Here is an 18,607-nt window from a genome sequence, read left to right on the forward strand (position 1 = left end):
AATACACAATCTTTGAAAATACTACACCTTTGCTACGCAAACTCAGCTTCAAGCCAAACTCCCTGGACCTATAAGCTATGGGAGCTTCCTATAACCCCTTCTTGCAACAAATTTGGAGCAGTCACCCAATAAAGAAACCGAACCATAGGGCTAGGAAGACAACATAATGGTTATGCAAAGAACCTTTCATGCCTGAGGCACCAAAGGTCACAAGTTCAATCTCCCAGTACCACCATAAACCAGAGCTGAGCAGTGCTCTAGTAAAATAAATAAACTGAAATAACATAAAATAAACAAGATTTAAAAAGAAAAGAAACCAGGATGTAAATTCTATTCCCTCAGTCCCTTGAGAGAGGGTATTATTTTGTGATGTTTCAGATTTATTTCACGGCTGACTAAAAACTAACTTGCACCGTTTCAAGGACACATCACCTCTTGTTCTTTTCAGGTTGGCTTAAATGTCACTCACCAGGGCAGCCATGCTGGAGGGACCACACTTGACACAGTGAAGCTGCTATGGTCCTTTCTAGCTCTCTGTAACCACATATTCATGCTGCCAGAACACATCTCCCCCTTCCTGTCCTCTGCCCTCTGCAAGCACGTACGCCATCTCGGCCTCTCTCTTCCCAAGCAGTCACCCCACCCTGGGATTTTCCCCCAGTCCCTCACCACCCATGAGTGTTCAGAACAGTCTGTAAAAGTATCTGCTGAGGAAAAGGACCCTCTCTGAGGGCCAGTGTTTCTCCAGCCTGCAGCAGGATCCAGATAGGGACAGAGACTAGAGACTCCAGCCATTCCCAGGGAGTCTCCAGCATCACAAAGGGCTCCTCTGATGCTGCTGGCATCTGGGCTTCCCCTCATTAGCACATTAAAGCTGCTCTGTCCCTCCCCTCTGAGCCTCTCTGTCAGTCCCACTGTGGAGTCTTTGAGGCCCCAGCTTATTTTGAAATCTCCTGGTTCAAGAGGCACTAACCCTTTCCTTGAAGCTGTCAAACGCTCTTTTACAAACCACAGGTACCATGGAAGCACCATAACTCTGAGAGGCACAGACAGCGGACCACCCGCCTTCTGTCAAATCCATCTTTCTAAGAGGCTTTCTTACAACAACAGAAGAGAATGCTTTTTAGTAGATCTAGTTTTCAACAAAGAAAGTGAGAAAGGAAGGAAAGAAAGGAGGGAGGGAGGGGAACAGACAGAAAGATGGAAAGAGAGAAAGAAAAGAATGGGAACAGAGTGAAGTAAACAGACTTGTGGATTGTTCATAGATGGGTCGGTTTCACAGAAGACCAGGAAGACAGGGCTCAAGAGAAAAACACAGGGCCAGAAAATCATGAACCCACGTCCTCAGTAGCTGTGGACTCTAGCCAGCAGTTATCATAGGCCTGATGACTACAAAATGCCATGAAAACCAGGGCTCTCCATTTAATTTTGTGGCTATGCTAACAATTACAGAGTGTTGACAGTGTTCCGAGCCGGCTCCTAGCTGGTTTTTTTTTTTAAGATTTTTATTTTTATTCATTCATCTATCTGTATATTTTACCAGAGCCCTGCTCAGTTCTGTCTTAGGGTGGTGCAGGGGACTGAACCTGGGACGTCAGAGCTTCAGGCATGAGAATCTCTTTGCATAACCACTGTCCTATCTCCCCCACTTAAAAGATTTTTAAATTGAGGCTCACAAAAAGGAAATCTGAACCCTCAAAAGTTCAGTCAGTTACTTGAGACAGGCTATGTCATATTCTAAAAGAGACACCATGGGTCCAGGGGCCCTAGACATAAAGGGCTCAGTGACTCTCAGTTCTAGCTTCTGCTTCACAAACCTCACTGCCAAATCGAATCTGGACCCAAATCCTACATCTCTCTCACACATGCCATCTAGCTCCCTGGGCTTCTTCATAACTGAAGTCACTCAGGGTTCTTGTTTGCCAGGATGCTTGACCCAAATCTGTTACTGAGTCAACCCTGTCCCAGGCAGACTTTACACAGCAGAAGGGTAGAGAGACAGTTGGCAGATAAAACCTAGGCTTTAAGTGGGTAAGGAGGTCCCAGGTTCAATCCCTGGCACAGCACGTCCCAGAAGGAACTAATAATAATCTAATCCACCTCTCTCTCTCTCTCATAAAGTAAAAGAATTATTAAAATAAGCATCAGTAGCTTCTTTCTGCCCATCACACCCTCCACTTAATCTTAAATCCTATTATGCTTGCAGCCAGGTGGTGACACACTGAATAAAGCACACGTTACCACACATAAGTAGCCAGGTTCAAGCCCCTGGTGGGGTAGGGGGCAGAGCTTCATGAGTGGTGAAGCAGTGGTGTGTGTGTGTCCTTAAGATTTTATTTATTAATGAGAAAGATAGGAGAAGATCGATATTTAAACACACACACACACGTCATTCTGGTACATGTGTTGCTGAGGATTAAACTCAGGACCTCATGCTTAAGAGTTCAATGCTTTATCCACTGCCCCATCTCCTGGACCACTTTTTACTTTTAATTTTTATTTATTCATTAGATAGAGACAGAAAGAAACTGAGAAGGGAGGAGGAGATAGAGAAAGAGACAGTGAGATACTTTCAGACCTGCTTCCCTGCAGTTGGGGACCAGTAGCTTAAACCCAAGACCTTGTGCACTGTAATGTGTGTGCTAATCAGGCGGGCCACCACCTGGCCCTGTCTCTTTTTCTTTCTTTGCCTCCAGGGTTATTGCTCGGTGCCTGCACTATGAAGCCACTGCTCCTGGAGGCTATTTTCCCCATTTTTTGTTGCCCTTGTTGTTACCCTTGTTGTTGTCATTACTATTATTGTCACTGCTGTTGTTGTTGGATAGGACAGACAGAAATCGAGAGAGGAAGGGAGACAGAAAGACAGACACCTGCAGACGAGCTTCCCTGCCTGTGAATCGACCCCCCTGCAGGTGGGGAGTCGGGGGCTTGAACCTGGATCCTTACTTAACCCGCAGCACTTAACCTTCAGCACTGCTTCACCACTTGCAAAACTTTCCCCCTGCAGGTGGGAACCACTGGGCTCGAACCTGGGTTCTTGTGCATTGCAACATGTGCGCTCAACTAGGTGCTCCACCACCCGGCCCCCTGATGGCTTCTCCACACTTTAAGTTACTCTCAGCTCAGTAGACTGCTGATTTCTTCCCTCTGGAAACACTTCCTTCTCCGGGATGATGGACACCATATTTGCCTGCTTCTTGCTCCTTTAACAGCACTACAAGCTCTGCCTTCTGCAACTCCTTTGCTCTATCCTCCAGTTCTGTTCAACTCTAAAGTGATTTGCTCCCCAGATCATCCTTGGGGCTCCTTTTCTCTTCTGTGGACACAGTATCTCTGTGTGATCTCAGGCAGGGGTACCCCCAAATGACTAAAGTCCAAATCCCCTGCCCCTGGTTTTCCCACCAGAGTCCTATATGCTAGCTGTCATATTCTCAATATTACATACTGCTACCTCAACTTGCTAGAAATAAATTCTTGACTTCCTACCCATAGACATTTATCTTCCAATCTCTCCCATTCAGGAAAGTGGTATTATTAGCACTCATCCAGTTTCTCAAGTATGGACATGTTTTATTTTTCTTTACTGTTTTTCCCTGGAACATCTCACCAAATTGTACATCCAGACATTGGAGTCCATCTCCCAATTCCAATGACACAATGTTTTCTCTCCATATCCACTGACCACTAACTGATTTCCCAAGCTTGTCTTTCTTCTTTCCATCCTTCCTGTGGGCTTTCCCAAAATATCAAATTCAGATGCATTTCAGATCATGTTATTTCTCTGCTCAATAACTTGCAATAGTAATAAACTTTATATATATATATATATATATATATATATATATATATATATATATTGTAGCCTATATATGTCAAATAATCCTTATGGGCCCACATAAAGCTTTCCATTACTTGAATCTGGGCTATAAGTCTTGATTTAATTTTTTACACTGCCCTATTAGACAGTATTGTCTAACTAGACACTTAAGCCTCCCTCAATCTGTTGCATTATGTTTGGTTCATTCTTTCTCTCCTATCCATTCTCACAAAATAGTTATAACCTACCTCTCTACCATGAATTGAAAATCTGTGCCCCTGTGCCCCCTACCCCCACCACCACCAAAAAATATGCATTCTATAGCCCTAATTCTCAAGTTAATGGTATTTGGAGCTGGAAACTTTAAGAGGTGTTTATAACCTTATAAGGACTGACTAGAAATTTCCCTCTCTCTCTATATATATATATATATATATATCTTGTCCTCTCTCTATCTCTCTCTCTCTGCCATTATAAGAGGATAAAATGAGAAGGTAGCTGTCTACAAGTCAGAAAGGACCTGGCCATACAAAAATATTTCAAGCACCTAGATCTTAAACTTTCTAGCCTTCAGAACTGTGAGAGAGGGATTCGGGCAGTAGCTCAGCAGGTTAAGTGCACATGGTGCAAAGCACAAGGACCCGCAAAAGGATCCCGGTTCGAGCCCCTGGCTCCCCACCTGCAATGGAGTCGCTTCACAGGCGGTGAAGCAGGTCTGCAGGTGTCTATCTTTCTCACCCCCTCTCTCTCTTCCCCTCCTCTCTCCATTTCTCTCTGTCCTATCCAACAACAACAACATCAATAAATAACAACAACAATAATAACTGCAACAATAAAACAACAAGAGCAACAAAAGGGGAAAAATAAATAAATATAAAATAAAGAAGAACTGTGAGAGAGAAAAAAATGTTTCTTATTTGAGCCAATCAGTTGATGAAACTTTATTATAACAGCCTGACTTAAGACACCACGTAGAAAGTCAAAACCAAATGCCAGCCCTGAACCCTCATGCTCTGCGGTCTTAGAAAAGCACTCAACTTTAACCAGAAAAAAAGATTTCTCTGTCTATAAAAGAGTAGTGATAATAATAACGTGTGCTATTAGGAGAAAAGCCAACTTCTACAACTTTTTATAAGATAAATTTGCATTGTATTTTATACTTAAAGAGTAGTAATTTTACCTAATGGATAAATGTTAATTTTAACCCAAACACACACATAAGGTTGAGGCAAGTTCCATAATAAAGTACACACTCCATCAACCAACTCTTCCACATCCTCTCATCATTTAAAAAAACTTTTGTTATCATTATTTATTGGATAGTAACAGCCAGAAATCAAGAGTAGACAGAGGGACACCTGCAACACTGCTTCACCACTTGCAAAGCTTTCTTCCTGCAGGTGGGGACTGGAAGCTTGATCCTGAATCTGGGTCCTTGCACATTGTAGTATGTGTGCTCAACCAGGTGTGTTACCACCCAGCCTCCCTTCATCATATTTTATATTTTATTTATTTATTTTCCCTTTTGTTGCCTTGTTGTTTTTTTACTATTGTTGTAGTTATTATTGGTAGCTGTTATTGACGACGTTGTTGTTGGATAGGACAGAAAGAAATGGAGAGAGGAGGGGAAGACAGAGAGGGGCAGAGAAAATAGGCACCTACAGATCTGCTTCGCCGCCTGTGAAATGACTCCCCTGCAGGTGGGGAGCCAGGGGCTCGAACCAGGATCCTTAAGCTGGTCCTTGCGCTTCATGCCATGTGCGCTTAGCCCACTGCCCTACTACCCAATTCCTCCCTCTCATCATTTTTAAAGTCTCTCTTACCTACAATATACAAGCATGAATCCAAGCTCCCCCATTGCTAATATCAGGAGACACTATTTCCTGGAGTTAGATGCCAATGACTTTGAAAGGCTCACTATAAAATGGCACGAGATTCAAATCTATTCTGGTTTCCTCTGAAGGGAGATGAACCTGAACAGCTATTCCTTCTCCTTTAAAGTCCTAAGTGTAACAAACTGTATTGTATAGAAAGATCTTCCTCTTGACAGTATACCTCAAGTAGTTTTATATGTTCACTCTTCCTCTTCAGTAGTTTGCTGCACGTGAAATAGCTAAATTGCTGGGCTTTCTTGGGTACCTCTATCAAATCAGCTGTAACCATTTTTGAGAAGTGGCATTTGCTATCTGTAATACGTCCTATTGGAAGGGTGGTGATGGAAATTTCACCAATGGCAACTAAGAGTCCAGTCCATATCTGTCTGGGTCCCTACTGTTATCCAGCAGTGACCAACACACAGAAAACACTAAAAAATCAGGAAGGAAGAAAGAGAAGGAAGAGAGAGATAGAAAGGAAGGGAGTAATAAATAGGAAGAAGAAACCAGCAAGGCATTTGTTTTATACAGTAGATCAGTATTTTAAATCATGACACTACAGTTAACAGTGATTATGAATTTTTTCCAACTCTGATACCACCTCCCCAGAAAAGACTTTTAGCCAACCTTCATGTTAGCTGACCAGGCTCAGGCAAAAATTAGTGAAGTTATGGTCCCCTTGGAATATACCTAAAAATTAACTTCCTAACTTCTTCCAACATGAAGCTTCCAAAATTAAGTAAAAATTGAAGACACCAGAATACTCCCTTCCAGCTTCTATGAAGCCAACATAACTTTGATACAAAAAAGCAGACAGGAACACAACCAAAAAAGAAAACTACAGACCAATATCTCTGAGGTATATAGATATAGATGCTAAAATATTGAACAAAATTCTAGCCAACCAGATACAACAGTATATTAAAAAGATTGTTCATCATGACCAGGTGCGGTTTAGCCCAGGCATGCAAGGTTGGTTTAATATACGTAAGTCAATCAACGTGATTCACCACATCAATACAAGCAAGACCAAAAACCAAATGGTCATATCAATAGATGCAGAGAAAGCCTTTGACCAAATACAACATCCCTTTATGATCAAAACACTACAAAAACTGGAAATAGATGGAAAATTCCTGAAGATAGTGGAGTCTATATATAGCAAACCTACAGCCAACATCATACTCAATGGTGAAAAACTGGAAGCATTTCCCCTCAGATCAGGTACTAGACAGGGCTGCCCACTATCACCATTACTATTCAACATAGTGTTGGAAGTTCTTGCCATAGCAATCAGGCAGGAGCAAGGAATTAAAGGCAAACAGATTGGAAGAGAAGAAGTCAAACACTCCCTATTCGCAGATGACATGACAGTATACATAAAAAAAACCTAAGGAATCCAGCAAGAAGCTTTTGGAAATCATCAGGCAATACAGTAAGGTGTCAAGCTACAAAATTAACATTCAAAAGTCAGTGACATTCCTCTATGCAAACACTAGGTTAGAAGAAGTTGAAATCCAGAAATCAATTCGTTTTACTATAGCAACAAAAACAATAAAATATTTAGGAATAAACCTAACCAAAGAAATGAAAGACTTGTATACTGAAAATTATGAGTCACTACTCAAGAAAATTGAAAAAGACACAAAAAAGTGTAAAGATATTCCATGTTCATGGGTTGGAAGAATTAACATCATCAAAATGAATATACTATCATATAATATAATATACTAGAGCCATATACAAATTTAATGCTATCCCCATCAAGATCCCAACCACATTTTTTTGGAGAATAGAACAAATGCTACAAATGTTTATCTGGAACCAGAAAAGACCTAAAATTGCCAAAACAATCTTGAGAAGAAAGAACAGAACTGGAGGCATCACACTCCCAGATCTCCAATTGTATTATAGGGCCACTGTCATCAAAACTGCTTGGTACTAGAACGTGAATAGACACACTGGCCAGTGGAATAGAATTGAGAGCCCAGAAGTAAGCCCCTACACCTATAGACATTAATCTTTGACAAAGGTGCCCAGACTAGTAAATGGGGAAAGCAGTCTCTTCAACAAATGGTGTTTGAAAAATGGGTTGAAACATGCAGAAGAATGAAACTGAACTACTATATTTCACCAAATACAAAAGTAAATTCCAAGTGGATCAAGGACTTGGATGTTAGACCACAGGAAAATTGGCAGAACTCTTTTCTGCATAAATTTTAAAGACATCTTCAATGAAACAAATCCAATTACAAAGAAGACTAAGGCAAGTATAAATCAATGGCATTACATCAAATTATAAAGCTTCTGCACAGCAAAAGAAACCACTACCCAAACCAAGAGCCCGGTCACAGAATGGGAGATCTTTATATGCCATACATCAGACAAGGCTAATAACCAGAATAAATAAAGAGCTTGCCAAACTCAACCACAAGAAAACAAATAACCCCATCCAAAAATGGGGAGAGGACATGGACAGAATAGTCACAACAGAAGAGATCCGAAAGGTGGAGAAACACATGAAAAAAAATGCTCCAAGGTCTTGATTGTCAGAGAAATGCAAATAAAGACTATAATGAGATACCACTTCACACCTGTGAGAATGTCACACATCAGAAAAGGTAGCAGCAACAAATGCTGGAGAGGTTGTGGGGTCAAAGGAACCCTCCTGCACTGCTGGTGGGAATGTCAGAATTGGTCCAACCTCTGTGGAGAACAGTCTGGAGAGCTCTCAGAAGGCTAGAAATGGACCTATCCTATGATCCTGCAATTCCTCTCCTGGGGCTATAGCCTAAGGAACCCAACACACCCATCCAAAAAGATCTGTGTACTCATATGTTCTTGGCAGCACAATTTGTAATAGCCAAAACCTGGAAGCAACCCAGGTGTCCAACAACAGATGAGTGGCTGAGCAAATTGTAGTCTATATACACAATGGAATACTACTCAGCTATAAAAAATGGTGACTTGACCATTTTCAGCCGATCTTGGATGGACCTTGAAAAATTCATGTTAAGTGAAATAAGTCAGAAACAGAAGGATGAATATGGGATGATCTCATTCACAAGCAGAAGTTGAAAACAAAATCAGAAGAGAAAACACAAGTAGAACCTGAGCACCAATGTAAAAGACACTGGGGGGGGGGGGTGGAGAATACAGGTCCAAAAAAGGATGACAGAGGACCTAGTGGGGGTTGTATTGTTATATGGAAAACTAAAATATGTTATACATGTACAAACTATTATATTTACTGTTTTATGTAAAACATTAATTCCCCAATAACGAAAATTTTTTTAAAAATCAATACTCATAAATATGTGACATTTCTTTATACAACAGATAGGCCAGAGGAAAGAAATTAAGGAACTCAAGGAAGCAACCCCATTTATAATTGAATCCAAAAAGATAAAATACGTAGGAATAAATCTAACAAAAGAGGGGAAAAGGTATAAGACATTATTAAAAGAAATAAAGGCTGACACAAGGAAATGGAAGAACATCCCCTGTTCATAGGTTGGAAGAATGAATATCATTAAAATGGCAATCCTGCCAAAAGCAATCTATGGATTCAATGCAATCCCTATTAAAACCCCAATGACATATTTCAAGGAAATTGAATAGCTTATCCAAATATTCATGTGGAACTATAAAAAACCACAAGTAACAAACGTTCTCCTGAGGAAAAAGGAGAAAAATGGAGGCATCACAATTCCTGACTTCAGTTTATATTACAAAGCAATAGTAGTGAAAATAGTGTGGTGTTGATACAAAATTGGATCGATGGACAAATGGAACAGGACAGAGACCCCAGGACTAAACCCACACAGGTACAGACACATTATATACAATAAAGGGGCCAAAACTTCCCAATGGTTTAAAGAAAGTCTCTTTAACAAATGGTGTTGGGCAAATTGGACAACCACACTTAGAAAAATTAAGCAGACTACCATCTAACATCATGCACCAAAATTAACTCAAAATAAATCAAAGATATGGATTTTTATACTGGAAACTATGAAATATATAGAAGAATACATTGGTGAAACACTTCAGAACTTTAACATTAAAGATGTATTTGGAGACTCCACCCACTGGCTAGGAAAACAAAAACAAGCATGAACAAATGAGACTAAATAAAATTCAAAAGCTTCTACACATCAAAAGAAAATTCCATAATGGTAAACAGGAAACCTAGCAACAGAGAGAAGATATTTGCACACCACACTCAGACAAATGGTTGTTATCAAACATTTATAAAGAACTCAAATAGCTCAACAAAAAGAAAAAGAGCAGCCCTATAAAAAGTGGGTAGAAGATATGAGTAGGCAGTTCTCTAAAGAAGAGACACACATGGCCCACAGACATATGCAGAAATGCTTCAATTCACTCATCACCAGAGAAATCCAAATTAAAGCCATATTGAGATTCCACCTTACACCTGTGAGAATGGGCTTCAACAATAAAACAGGAGAAGATAAATGTTGGAGAGGATGTGGAGAGAGAGAAATTCTACTACACTGCTGTTGGGAGTAGAAATTGGTGCAGCCATTATGAAGATCAGTACGGAGAATCCCTAAATACAAGTGGAAATATCTTATGATCCAGCAATTCCATTCCTAGGCATATGCACATAATATATGCACATAGACATAACAACACTTACTCAAGGGGATATATGCTCACCCATGTTCACAGTGTCTTTATTCACAATAGCAAAAACTTGAAAACAACCAAACTGCCCTTCAGTAGATGACTGGACAAAAAAAGTTATGGGACATATACTCAATGGAGTATATTACCCAGTATATTACCCAGCAATTTAAAAAAAAAGGTGATATTGTGCCCTTTGAGATAAAGTAGATAGAACTGGAGAAGATTATGCTTAGCAAACAAGTAAGGAGGTAAAGGACAACTACAGAATGGTTTCATTAATGTGCGCAATATAGAGAAATGAACATACAAATGTAAAAAAAAATTCAACCTCTAAGACTGGGAGAACTGTAGTGGTTATTTATGGGGGTGGGATGCAGACACAGACCTTTGGTGATAGGTGTAGGGAGAAAAAAAAAGACTATACTGTAAACCACTAACCCTTCAATAAAAAATAAGTTAAAGAAAAAACTGGTGATGAAAACTAAATAAAAGAGAACAATTTTTAAAAAGGGGGGAATACATACAATTATTTATAAAAATTCAGTTTACAGATAAAAATGGTTCATAGTGGTAAGCATAATAAATTACCCAGCTAGATTTTGAAGTTCTTCAGGCCACGAAAAACATTTTGTCAAGTATGTATCTTCCAGGAAAGACCAGTCCCCAGTAAGTGAGACTAAAGTAATGCAAAAATAAGCAACAAAGTGAAAAAGCAATGAAGAAAAAATATGTGTGTGTGTGTGTGTGTGTGTGTGTGTGTGTGTGTGTGTGTAAGTCATATATCTGATAAAGGGTTAATATCCATAAGGAACTCTCAAAATTCAACAAAAACAACCCAATGAGATGCAAAACTAAGTAGAGGACTATAATAGATATTTCTCCAAAGAAAATGTACATATGACGAAGAAATATACAAAAAATATGGCCAACAATACCAGTCATTAGGCAAACACATATCGAAACCACAATGGGTTATTTAATACCTACTAGAATGCTCACTACCAAAAACAGATATGCAAAGACAAAATGTAACAGGTGTTTGCAAAGATGTGGAGAAACTGGAGCCCTTATACACTATCAGTCAAATTGTACATGACACCATTGCTATCTCAAAAAAAAAAAAAAAATGAAAAGAGAATTACCATGTGATCCAGCAATGCCATTTTTAGATATAGATAGAATAAAATACAACATCTTGAAGAGATATTTGCACTTTCATATTCACTACAATATTATCTATTCCAAGAGATGGAAGCAACCTAGATATCCATCAAAAGATAAAGAAATTCCATATATTCATATATATATATGTATATATATATATATGTACATATATATATATATATGATTTACCCTTTAGAAAAAGAGAAATACAAGGGAGTCAGGCAGTAGCACAGCAGGTTAAGCACACATAGCACAAAGAGCAAGAACCGGCATAAGGATCCCGGTTTGAGCCCCTGGCTCCCCACCTGCAGGAGAGTCACTTCACAGGCGGTAAAGCAGGTCTGCAGGTGTCTGTCTTTCTCTCCCCCTCTCTGTCTTCCCCTCCTCTCTCCATTTCTCTCTGTCCTATCCAACAACGACAACAACAATAATAACTACAACAATGAAACAACAAGGGCAACAAAAGGGAATAAATAAAGATGGAAATTTTATGTTGTGTAACTTTGACCATTTCAAAGGTCTCAGGTTCAGTTCCCAGAACCACCATAAGCCAGAGGTAAGCAGTGCTCTGGTCTCTCTCTTTCTCTGTATCTCTCTTTTTCTTTGTATCTTTCTTTCTCTCTCCCTCTCATGAAAATAAAATATTTTTAAAAGTAACAAGAATATAACTATAAAATACTAATCCCTCAATAAAGGGAAAAAATGTTTAAAAAAGAAAGAAAGAAAGAAAAAGAGGGTGTAGAGATGGTTAATCAGGAAGAATGAACACTTGATCATACATAAGTACCTTGGTTCAAGCCTCCAGCTACCACGTGGCTCACATAAAAAGGAAGAAGTGAAGTTATGTCTCTTTTCCTTCTCTGTCTCTCTCTCCCCACTCTCTGCCTTTCACTCTGTATCTGCAGGAAAAAAAAAGTTTGCCACGAGTAATGCAATGTTGCAGGTAAGAAGCCCCAGTGAAGTCCTGACAGCAAGAAAAATTTCTTTTATAATTTCTCAAACAAAAGGAAGCTTTGTTGTGTGTTTGTGTGTACTTACATCACAGTCAAGGAGTATGCCAAATATTTATGGGTACAGTTCCACGTGTCTATCGGAGCTTGACCTCCTAAACATACTTCTGAGAAACATAATCAAGAATTAATGTTCACAGAATGCTCACTGGCCTGAACGCAGGTGAAGGAGAAAGCTAAAGTAAAACCCAGTAGTGGTCCTTCTACAACATTCACTCTGCTTTTATGAGAAATGGCAAGTAAATAATACATCAGCTCTTGCACCATGTAACTTTAGAACTACATAACAACCAATGCAGTTTCCTCTATCATCCGCATCTACAGGATTGTGCAGCAAAATTATGCCCCATGATGGCCCTGAAGAAAACTTACACAGAAACATCCATTTCATCACACAAGAAATGCACCATCTTCTTCTAGAACAAACCAGTTAATGTTAGCATTCATTTCTCCAAGCACTATGCATTAGAAGTAGTATACTGTATGATCTCTTATTTTTTATAAATGTGTCCTCTAGTTAAAAATAAATGCATACTTCAAACATCCTTTGTTTACTATCGAATTTAGAAATTGTCTGTTTATTATCACACTACCCTATTCCATTTGGAATATTTTATATCAGTCATGCTCATTACTAGTTGATTTCCCCTTTCCTGTTGACATCTGTTAGAAGGAGCAGCTTGTGGTGTATCGCACCAAAGTAAAAGATTCTGGGGGGGGGGGGGGGAGATAATACAGGTCCAAAAAGGATGACAGAGGACCTAGTTGGGGTTGCACTGTTATATGGAAAACTGGGAAATGTTATGCATGTACAAACTATTGTATTTACTGTCAAATATAAAACATTAATTCCCCAATAAAGATAAATAAATAAATAAATAAATAAGAAGACGCAGCTTGAAGGAGAGCAACATTTTCAATTTAATTAAAGCCTTCCAAAGTTTTAAGAAACTATTATCTGAATTAAGCCTCTCCATCAATTGCAGCTAGTGCTTGGTTCAAGCATAAATCTGTTCCTTCATGGTCATTCCATAGACTTACTATGTTCTTTCCGCCTTACTTAATGTTTCAAAATCTGAATATAATACTTGCCCAAGCTTTTCTGATCATTTCCCATAAAGACATTAAGTCTATGTAGGCTTGCTCTCAACTGTCCTACGTGTGTTCCTTTATGCTCCGTGACTCTAAATTCAAAAAAAGTTTCAGAAGGTATCAGAAGGTTTCAGAAGGTATCATGTTGAGTGAGACATTTAACACAGGTAGAGCACACCTAAGAACTGGCACAAGATCTCTAGAATTCCAGTCTCACCCACACTCTGAAAAGCCAACTCACTCTAACCATGGACTGAGAGCTCAGAGTGACAGGGACTCAGGTCCCTGTCACACGCTCCTACGCTAACTGTGACTATATATAAGCTCTGGGTCAGACTGATGGGGTAAATAGTAAATTGTATTTATATACTTTCTTCAAGTTTGGAAGCTACTCTCTGCCCTCATCCAGCTTTCTAGTCCTATTCTCAACTCTGACACTACCTTTCCAGATAATATTTTTAGTCAGCCTGCATGTTAGCTATCAGGCTCAGGCAAAAATTACTAAAGTCGTAGACTCCTAAGAACACACCTAAATTGACTTCCTCCATTCTTTCCACCCTAAGATCCCTATTAGTTGCTGTTCATTAATCATTTTCTTTCCTGCTTTATATCTTATTACCTTTCAGGCACCAATTTGCAAATGGTACTATGATTCCATCCTGACCTCTCTGGGCAGACCACCTCACCAATGTGTCCAGGAACCTCTCCTCTCCAGGACCCTATCTCACCAGGGATAGAAACATACTGGGGTTATGGATCCACCTGCCAATGTCCATGTCCACTAGAAAAGCAATTACAGAAGCCAGACCTCCCAGATTACACACACACACACACACACACACACACACACACACACACACGAAAGGAATGCTGGTCCATACTCCCAGAGAGAGAGAAATGTTAGGGAAGATGACCAGAAGGTTCTCAACTCCAATTCCATCAAGACCCAGAGAGAGAAGAGGGGAAAAAAGGACATTCAGAAGTAGCAATAGGAATAGGTGTGACTTAGAAAGGAAGAGAAGGCAGGACCATAGACAAAGTGAGAAATATACATATAGGAATAATAGTCAACCCATATCTGTGACCATGCGAGAGCTACTACAGTTTCCAATGGAGGGGATGACAGAATCTGGTGGTGGGAACAGTGCAGAATTATAACCGTTAGCTCATAATTTAGTTAATCAATATTAAATCACTAATAAAATAAAAATAAACCCACACAAGGATCCCTGTTCGATTCCCCAGCACCCCACCTATGGGGGGGGGGTGGCTTCACAAGCAGTAAAGCAGGTCTGTAGTTATTTATCTTTCTCTTCTCCCTCTCTATCTTCTCCTCCCCTCTCAATTTCTCTCTGTCCTATCCAGTAAAAAAAAAAAAATAGGGAAAAAATGGCCTCCAGGAGCAGTGAATTCATGGTGCCAGCACTGAGCCCCAGCAATAACCCTGGAGGCAATAATTAATTAATTAATTAATTAATTTAAAAAGCCAAGTCTCTCAGCAGCCACAACTAATAATGTCTCCTATTGCCATAATCATGGTACAAAAATCAAGCCCACCAGGGTGTCAACAGTATTATTCCATTGAGCTTTCTACAATGATTCTTTTTTTTTTCCAGTGTCTCAATTTAAGGAAATACTATATTCTTATTCTTGAAGTATAAAGAAAAAGTATTCCCTCAATTCAAAAGACCACACTGAAAATCCTGATGAGCTTTGAAAGACAGCTCAACATTTTCTTTAAGGAGTAAAGGCTTCAATGACTGCTAGGGTTCCTTCCAGTCACAGATGTGCCCACAATGATACACCAGTGGAAGCCTCTCCACCTAAGCTCTGCTCTATAAATTAAAAACAGTTACTTACTCATGTCACAGATCAGATAGGGGTTAGTAAAGCACAAAGTGATATGTGACAACTTCATTTTATTTATGATGTCACCACAGACCCACTTTGGAGAGGAAGAATCAGCTAAATAAAAGAGGATGCGTAGATTTTATACCACCTCAAGTTTCTCTCTCTCTCTCTCTCTCTGGAAAGAGACAGAGAAGGAAAATAGAGAGGGAGGGAGATGGAGGAAGGAAAGGAAAGTGGGAGGGAGGGTATGTCAGTTAATTGCAGCACTGCTTCACCACTTGTGAAGCTTCCCCAACCCCCTGCAGGTGGGGACTAGGGCTGAACTCCAGGCCCTTGTAATGTATGTGCTCACTAAGGTGCACCACCACCTGGCCCCAGTACTGTCTCATCTAACTCTCAAAACCATCACAGAGGAAATGAAACATGTTTTTTGTTTTGTTTTGTTTTGTGGTTTTTTTGTTTTTTTTTTTACCAGAGCACTGTTCAGCTCTGGCTTATGGTGGTGTGGGGGATTGAACCTGGGACTTTGGAGCCTCAGGCATGAAAGTCTGTTTGCATAACCATTATGCTATCTACCCTCTCTCTGCCCATGAAACATGTTTAACCATTGAAGAAACTCAGATGCAAAAAGATGAATGTTTCTATCCAAAATCATATGGCTAGCTAGTGACAGAGGAATACTGACACCCCCAAATTCCTTTATGCCTATCTCAGTGATCTTGTTACTTTGACCCAAAGACTCATTAATATCTCAAGATATCAACATCAAGATATCAAGATATAACCTCTATAGAATCAACAGTAAGTTAAATTAGGCAAAGATAAGTGAATCATTGAATACATTCCTCCCGTTACGTGAGAAACATTAATGATTAAAAGCACATTCTGCTTGAAAATTTAAACAGCCAATGCCAATGCATTCAAAATTCACCACAGGTATTCATAAAATATAAGAAACCCACAAAATAAGTACTGAGCCAGCATCTCATGATTTATTCTGCTCATTATCTTTACAATGCAATATTCTGGGAGATATTTTAAGTTACAAGTCAATGGAAAGTTAGTACTTGACTTTTGTTTTACCAACAAGTCTCACTTGAGAGTGAAATTTCTTGTTTGATAATTAAGGAAAGATGTGTAAGTCCCCACGAGTAAGCTAAAACACGCCTTGAGTCCTCAGGCAAAGGACTCCTAGCTATTTTGGGGGTGTGTGATTGAACTAAATTAAAGCCTATTGTTAAAAGCAAGAGAGTTTTCAAGCTTTCGTTTCTGTACCTATTCTGTGCTCTCACTAAGGTTTCCAGCCCCAGACAGCTGGAAGCAAATTCTTTGCAGAAGCTCAGCTATCCAAAACTGTACAACACAGAAACCTGTGTCAACAGAGGGACCAGCGTATAAATTAGCCCTACAGATAGATTACCTAAAAGCACACAGGCAACTCAACATACACAAAACCATTTTGCGTCTAGCGTTCAACCATTTCAAGTTACTTGAGTAGAAAAGAAGGGGAGAGTCCCTTTCATATCACAGTCTAATGAGTTAGGAGGTGTCCCCCCACCCGTTTCCGTGAACCCGGGTTCTCTTTTCCAAAATGCCCGGTCCTTCCTGGATCCATTCACTGCGCAGATTCCAGCACTGGAGGCACCGGCGATCAGCCTTCACCTCCTCTGGCTTCAGATCACCTAGAAATAACCAGCTGCCTCCTCCTCCTCCTCCTCCTCCTCATACCTTTCTCGTAGTATGTGTGTATATATACAAATAAATAAATATATATATATATATTTATTTGCACTTTGCGTGAAATTGGTCCAGGCCTGCCCCCCCCCGAAGCCAAAAAGAGTCTGGGTAGCAGTGCAACGTCATGTAGAAAAAAGTGGGTGCCCCGTCCGCGGGGATGCTGGGTGGGACCTCCACGCCCTCATTTCCAGGAGATCAGCGATCTGGATGCTCTATGGCGAGACCGTGCAGCCGGGCGCCTTCCCGCATCCGCTTCCCCCCTCCCCACGGACGACCCCCCGCCACCTCCCGATTCCCCTCCGGCCCCCGTGCGCAAAAAAAGCTGGGGTGCAAAGAGGAGAAGGAAGTGAGGCGACACGCGTGTGCGAGGGTGCGAGCGCGGACACAGCAGCAAGGCAGGCAAAACCCCGCCTCTCCCCGAACTCCCGCCTCGGACCAGCCCGCAGCACCCGCGCTCCAGGGCTCGAGGCGGCGGGACAAAGCTCCGCGCGCGGCCTCTCCGCGCACCGGCGCGCGGTGTGCTCGGTCTCTCCAGCTCGCGGCTACGTCCCAAAGGGCCTAGGGAGCCCTCGGGGAACCCCGGGGAAACGAGGAAAAACGTGGGGACCTCGGGTCCCGCTGGCCTCGGCCTCGCCCCCCCCGTCCCCGCCCCCCCTCACCTGTTCAGCACTTTGCGGATCCTCTGGCGCACGCTGGCCCGGGAAGAGGCGGACAGGCTGCCGCCGCCGCTGCCCTCGGCCGGCAGGTTCTCGATGGTGCTCACCACATGGTTCGGCGGGGCCGGCGGCGGCGGCTGCAGCGGCTGCTGCGGTGGCTCGGGAGGGATCATCGCGGCGGAGGCGGAGGCGCGGCGGCGATCAGAACGCAGCCGGGCGCATCGTGCGCCGCTGCCCGGCCCCGAAAACACGCAGAAAACCCGGCCGGGCAGCCGCGGCCCGGGGAGGCGGTGCAGCCCGCGAAGCGGCGAGGCGGGAAGAAGGTGCCCGAGGCGCCGGCCGCCGCCGCCCAGCCCAGCCCAGCCCGCCGCGCTCTCCTCGCCGGACCCCGAGCGCTGCGCCCTCACACGCGCGCTGCTGCCTGGCCGGCACCCGGGGGGCTCCCCAGCCGCGTCCCCAAGTGCAGGCGCGCCCCGCCAAGTGGCCGCGCGGCCGGCCGGGTGCGGAGCTGCCCGTCCGCTCCGGGGAGGCTTCCCCTCCGCCCCGGGAGAGAGGCGCGGGGCGCGGGGCTGCGTCTTCTCTCCCACCGCTTGGGGTCTGCTCGGGGCGAGCGGCAGCGGTTGTGCAGCCCGGCTCGCTCTGAAAGCTGCCGTCTGTGTCTCCCAGAGTGAGAGACCGAGAGTGAAGCCCCGAGAGCCGGGCGGGGGCGCCGCAGCGGCAGCGGCGGGGTGGGGTGTTGGGGGGGGGGGGAGT

At 42.1% G+C, this 18,607-nt stretch overlaps 1 protein-coding gene across 1 annotated transcript in view; it reads right to left on the minus strand.

Annotated features, from left to right (window-relative positions):
- The window catches only part of SLC35F1 (solute carrier family 35 member F1), a 534,044-nt gene extending 515,699 nt beyond the window's left edge, over positions 1-18,345 (minus strand). Inside the window, exon 1 of the mRNA XM_007521021.3 lies at positions 17,858-18,345. Coding sequence (XP_007521083.1) covers positions 17,858-18,027 — 170 coding nt within the window. The 5' untranslated portion in view covers positions 18,028-18,345. The remainder of the gene's footprint in view (positions 1-17,857) is intronic.
- Positions 18,346-18,607: the final 262 nt, after the last annotated feature.

Source organism: Erinaceus europaeus, chromosome 4 (assembly GCF_950295315.1).
Source record: "Erinaceus europaeus chromosome 4, mEriEur2.1, whole genome shotgun sequence".
Lineage (NCBI taxonomy): Eukaryota > Metazoa > Chordata > Mammalia > Eulipotyphla > Erinaceidae > Erinaceus > Erinaceus europaeus.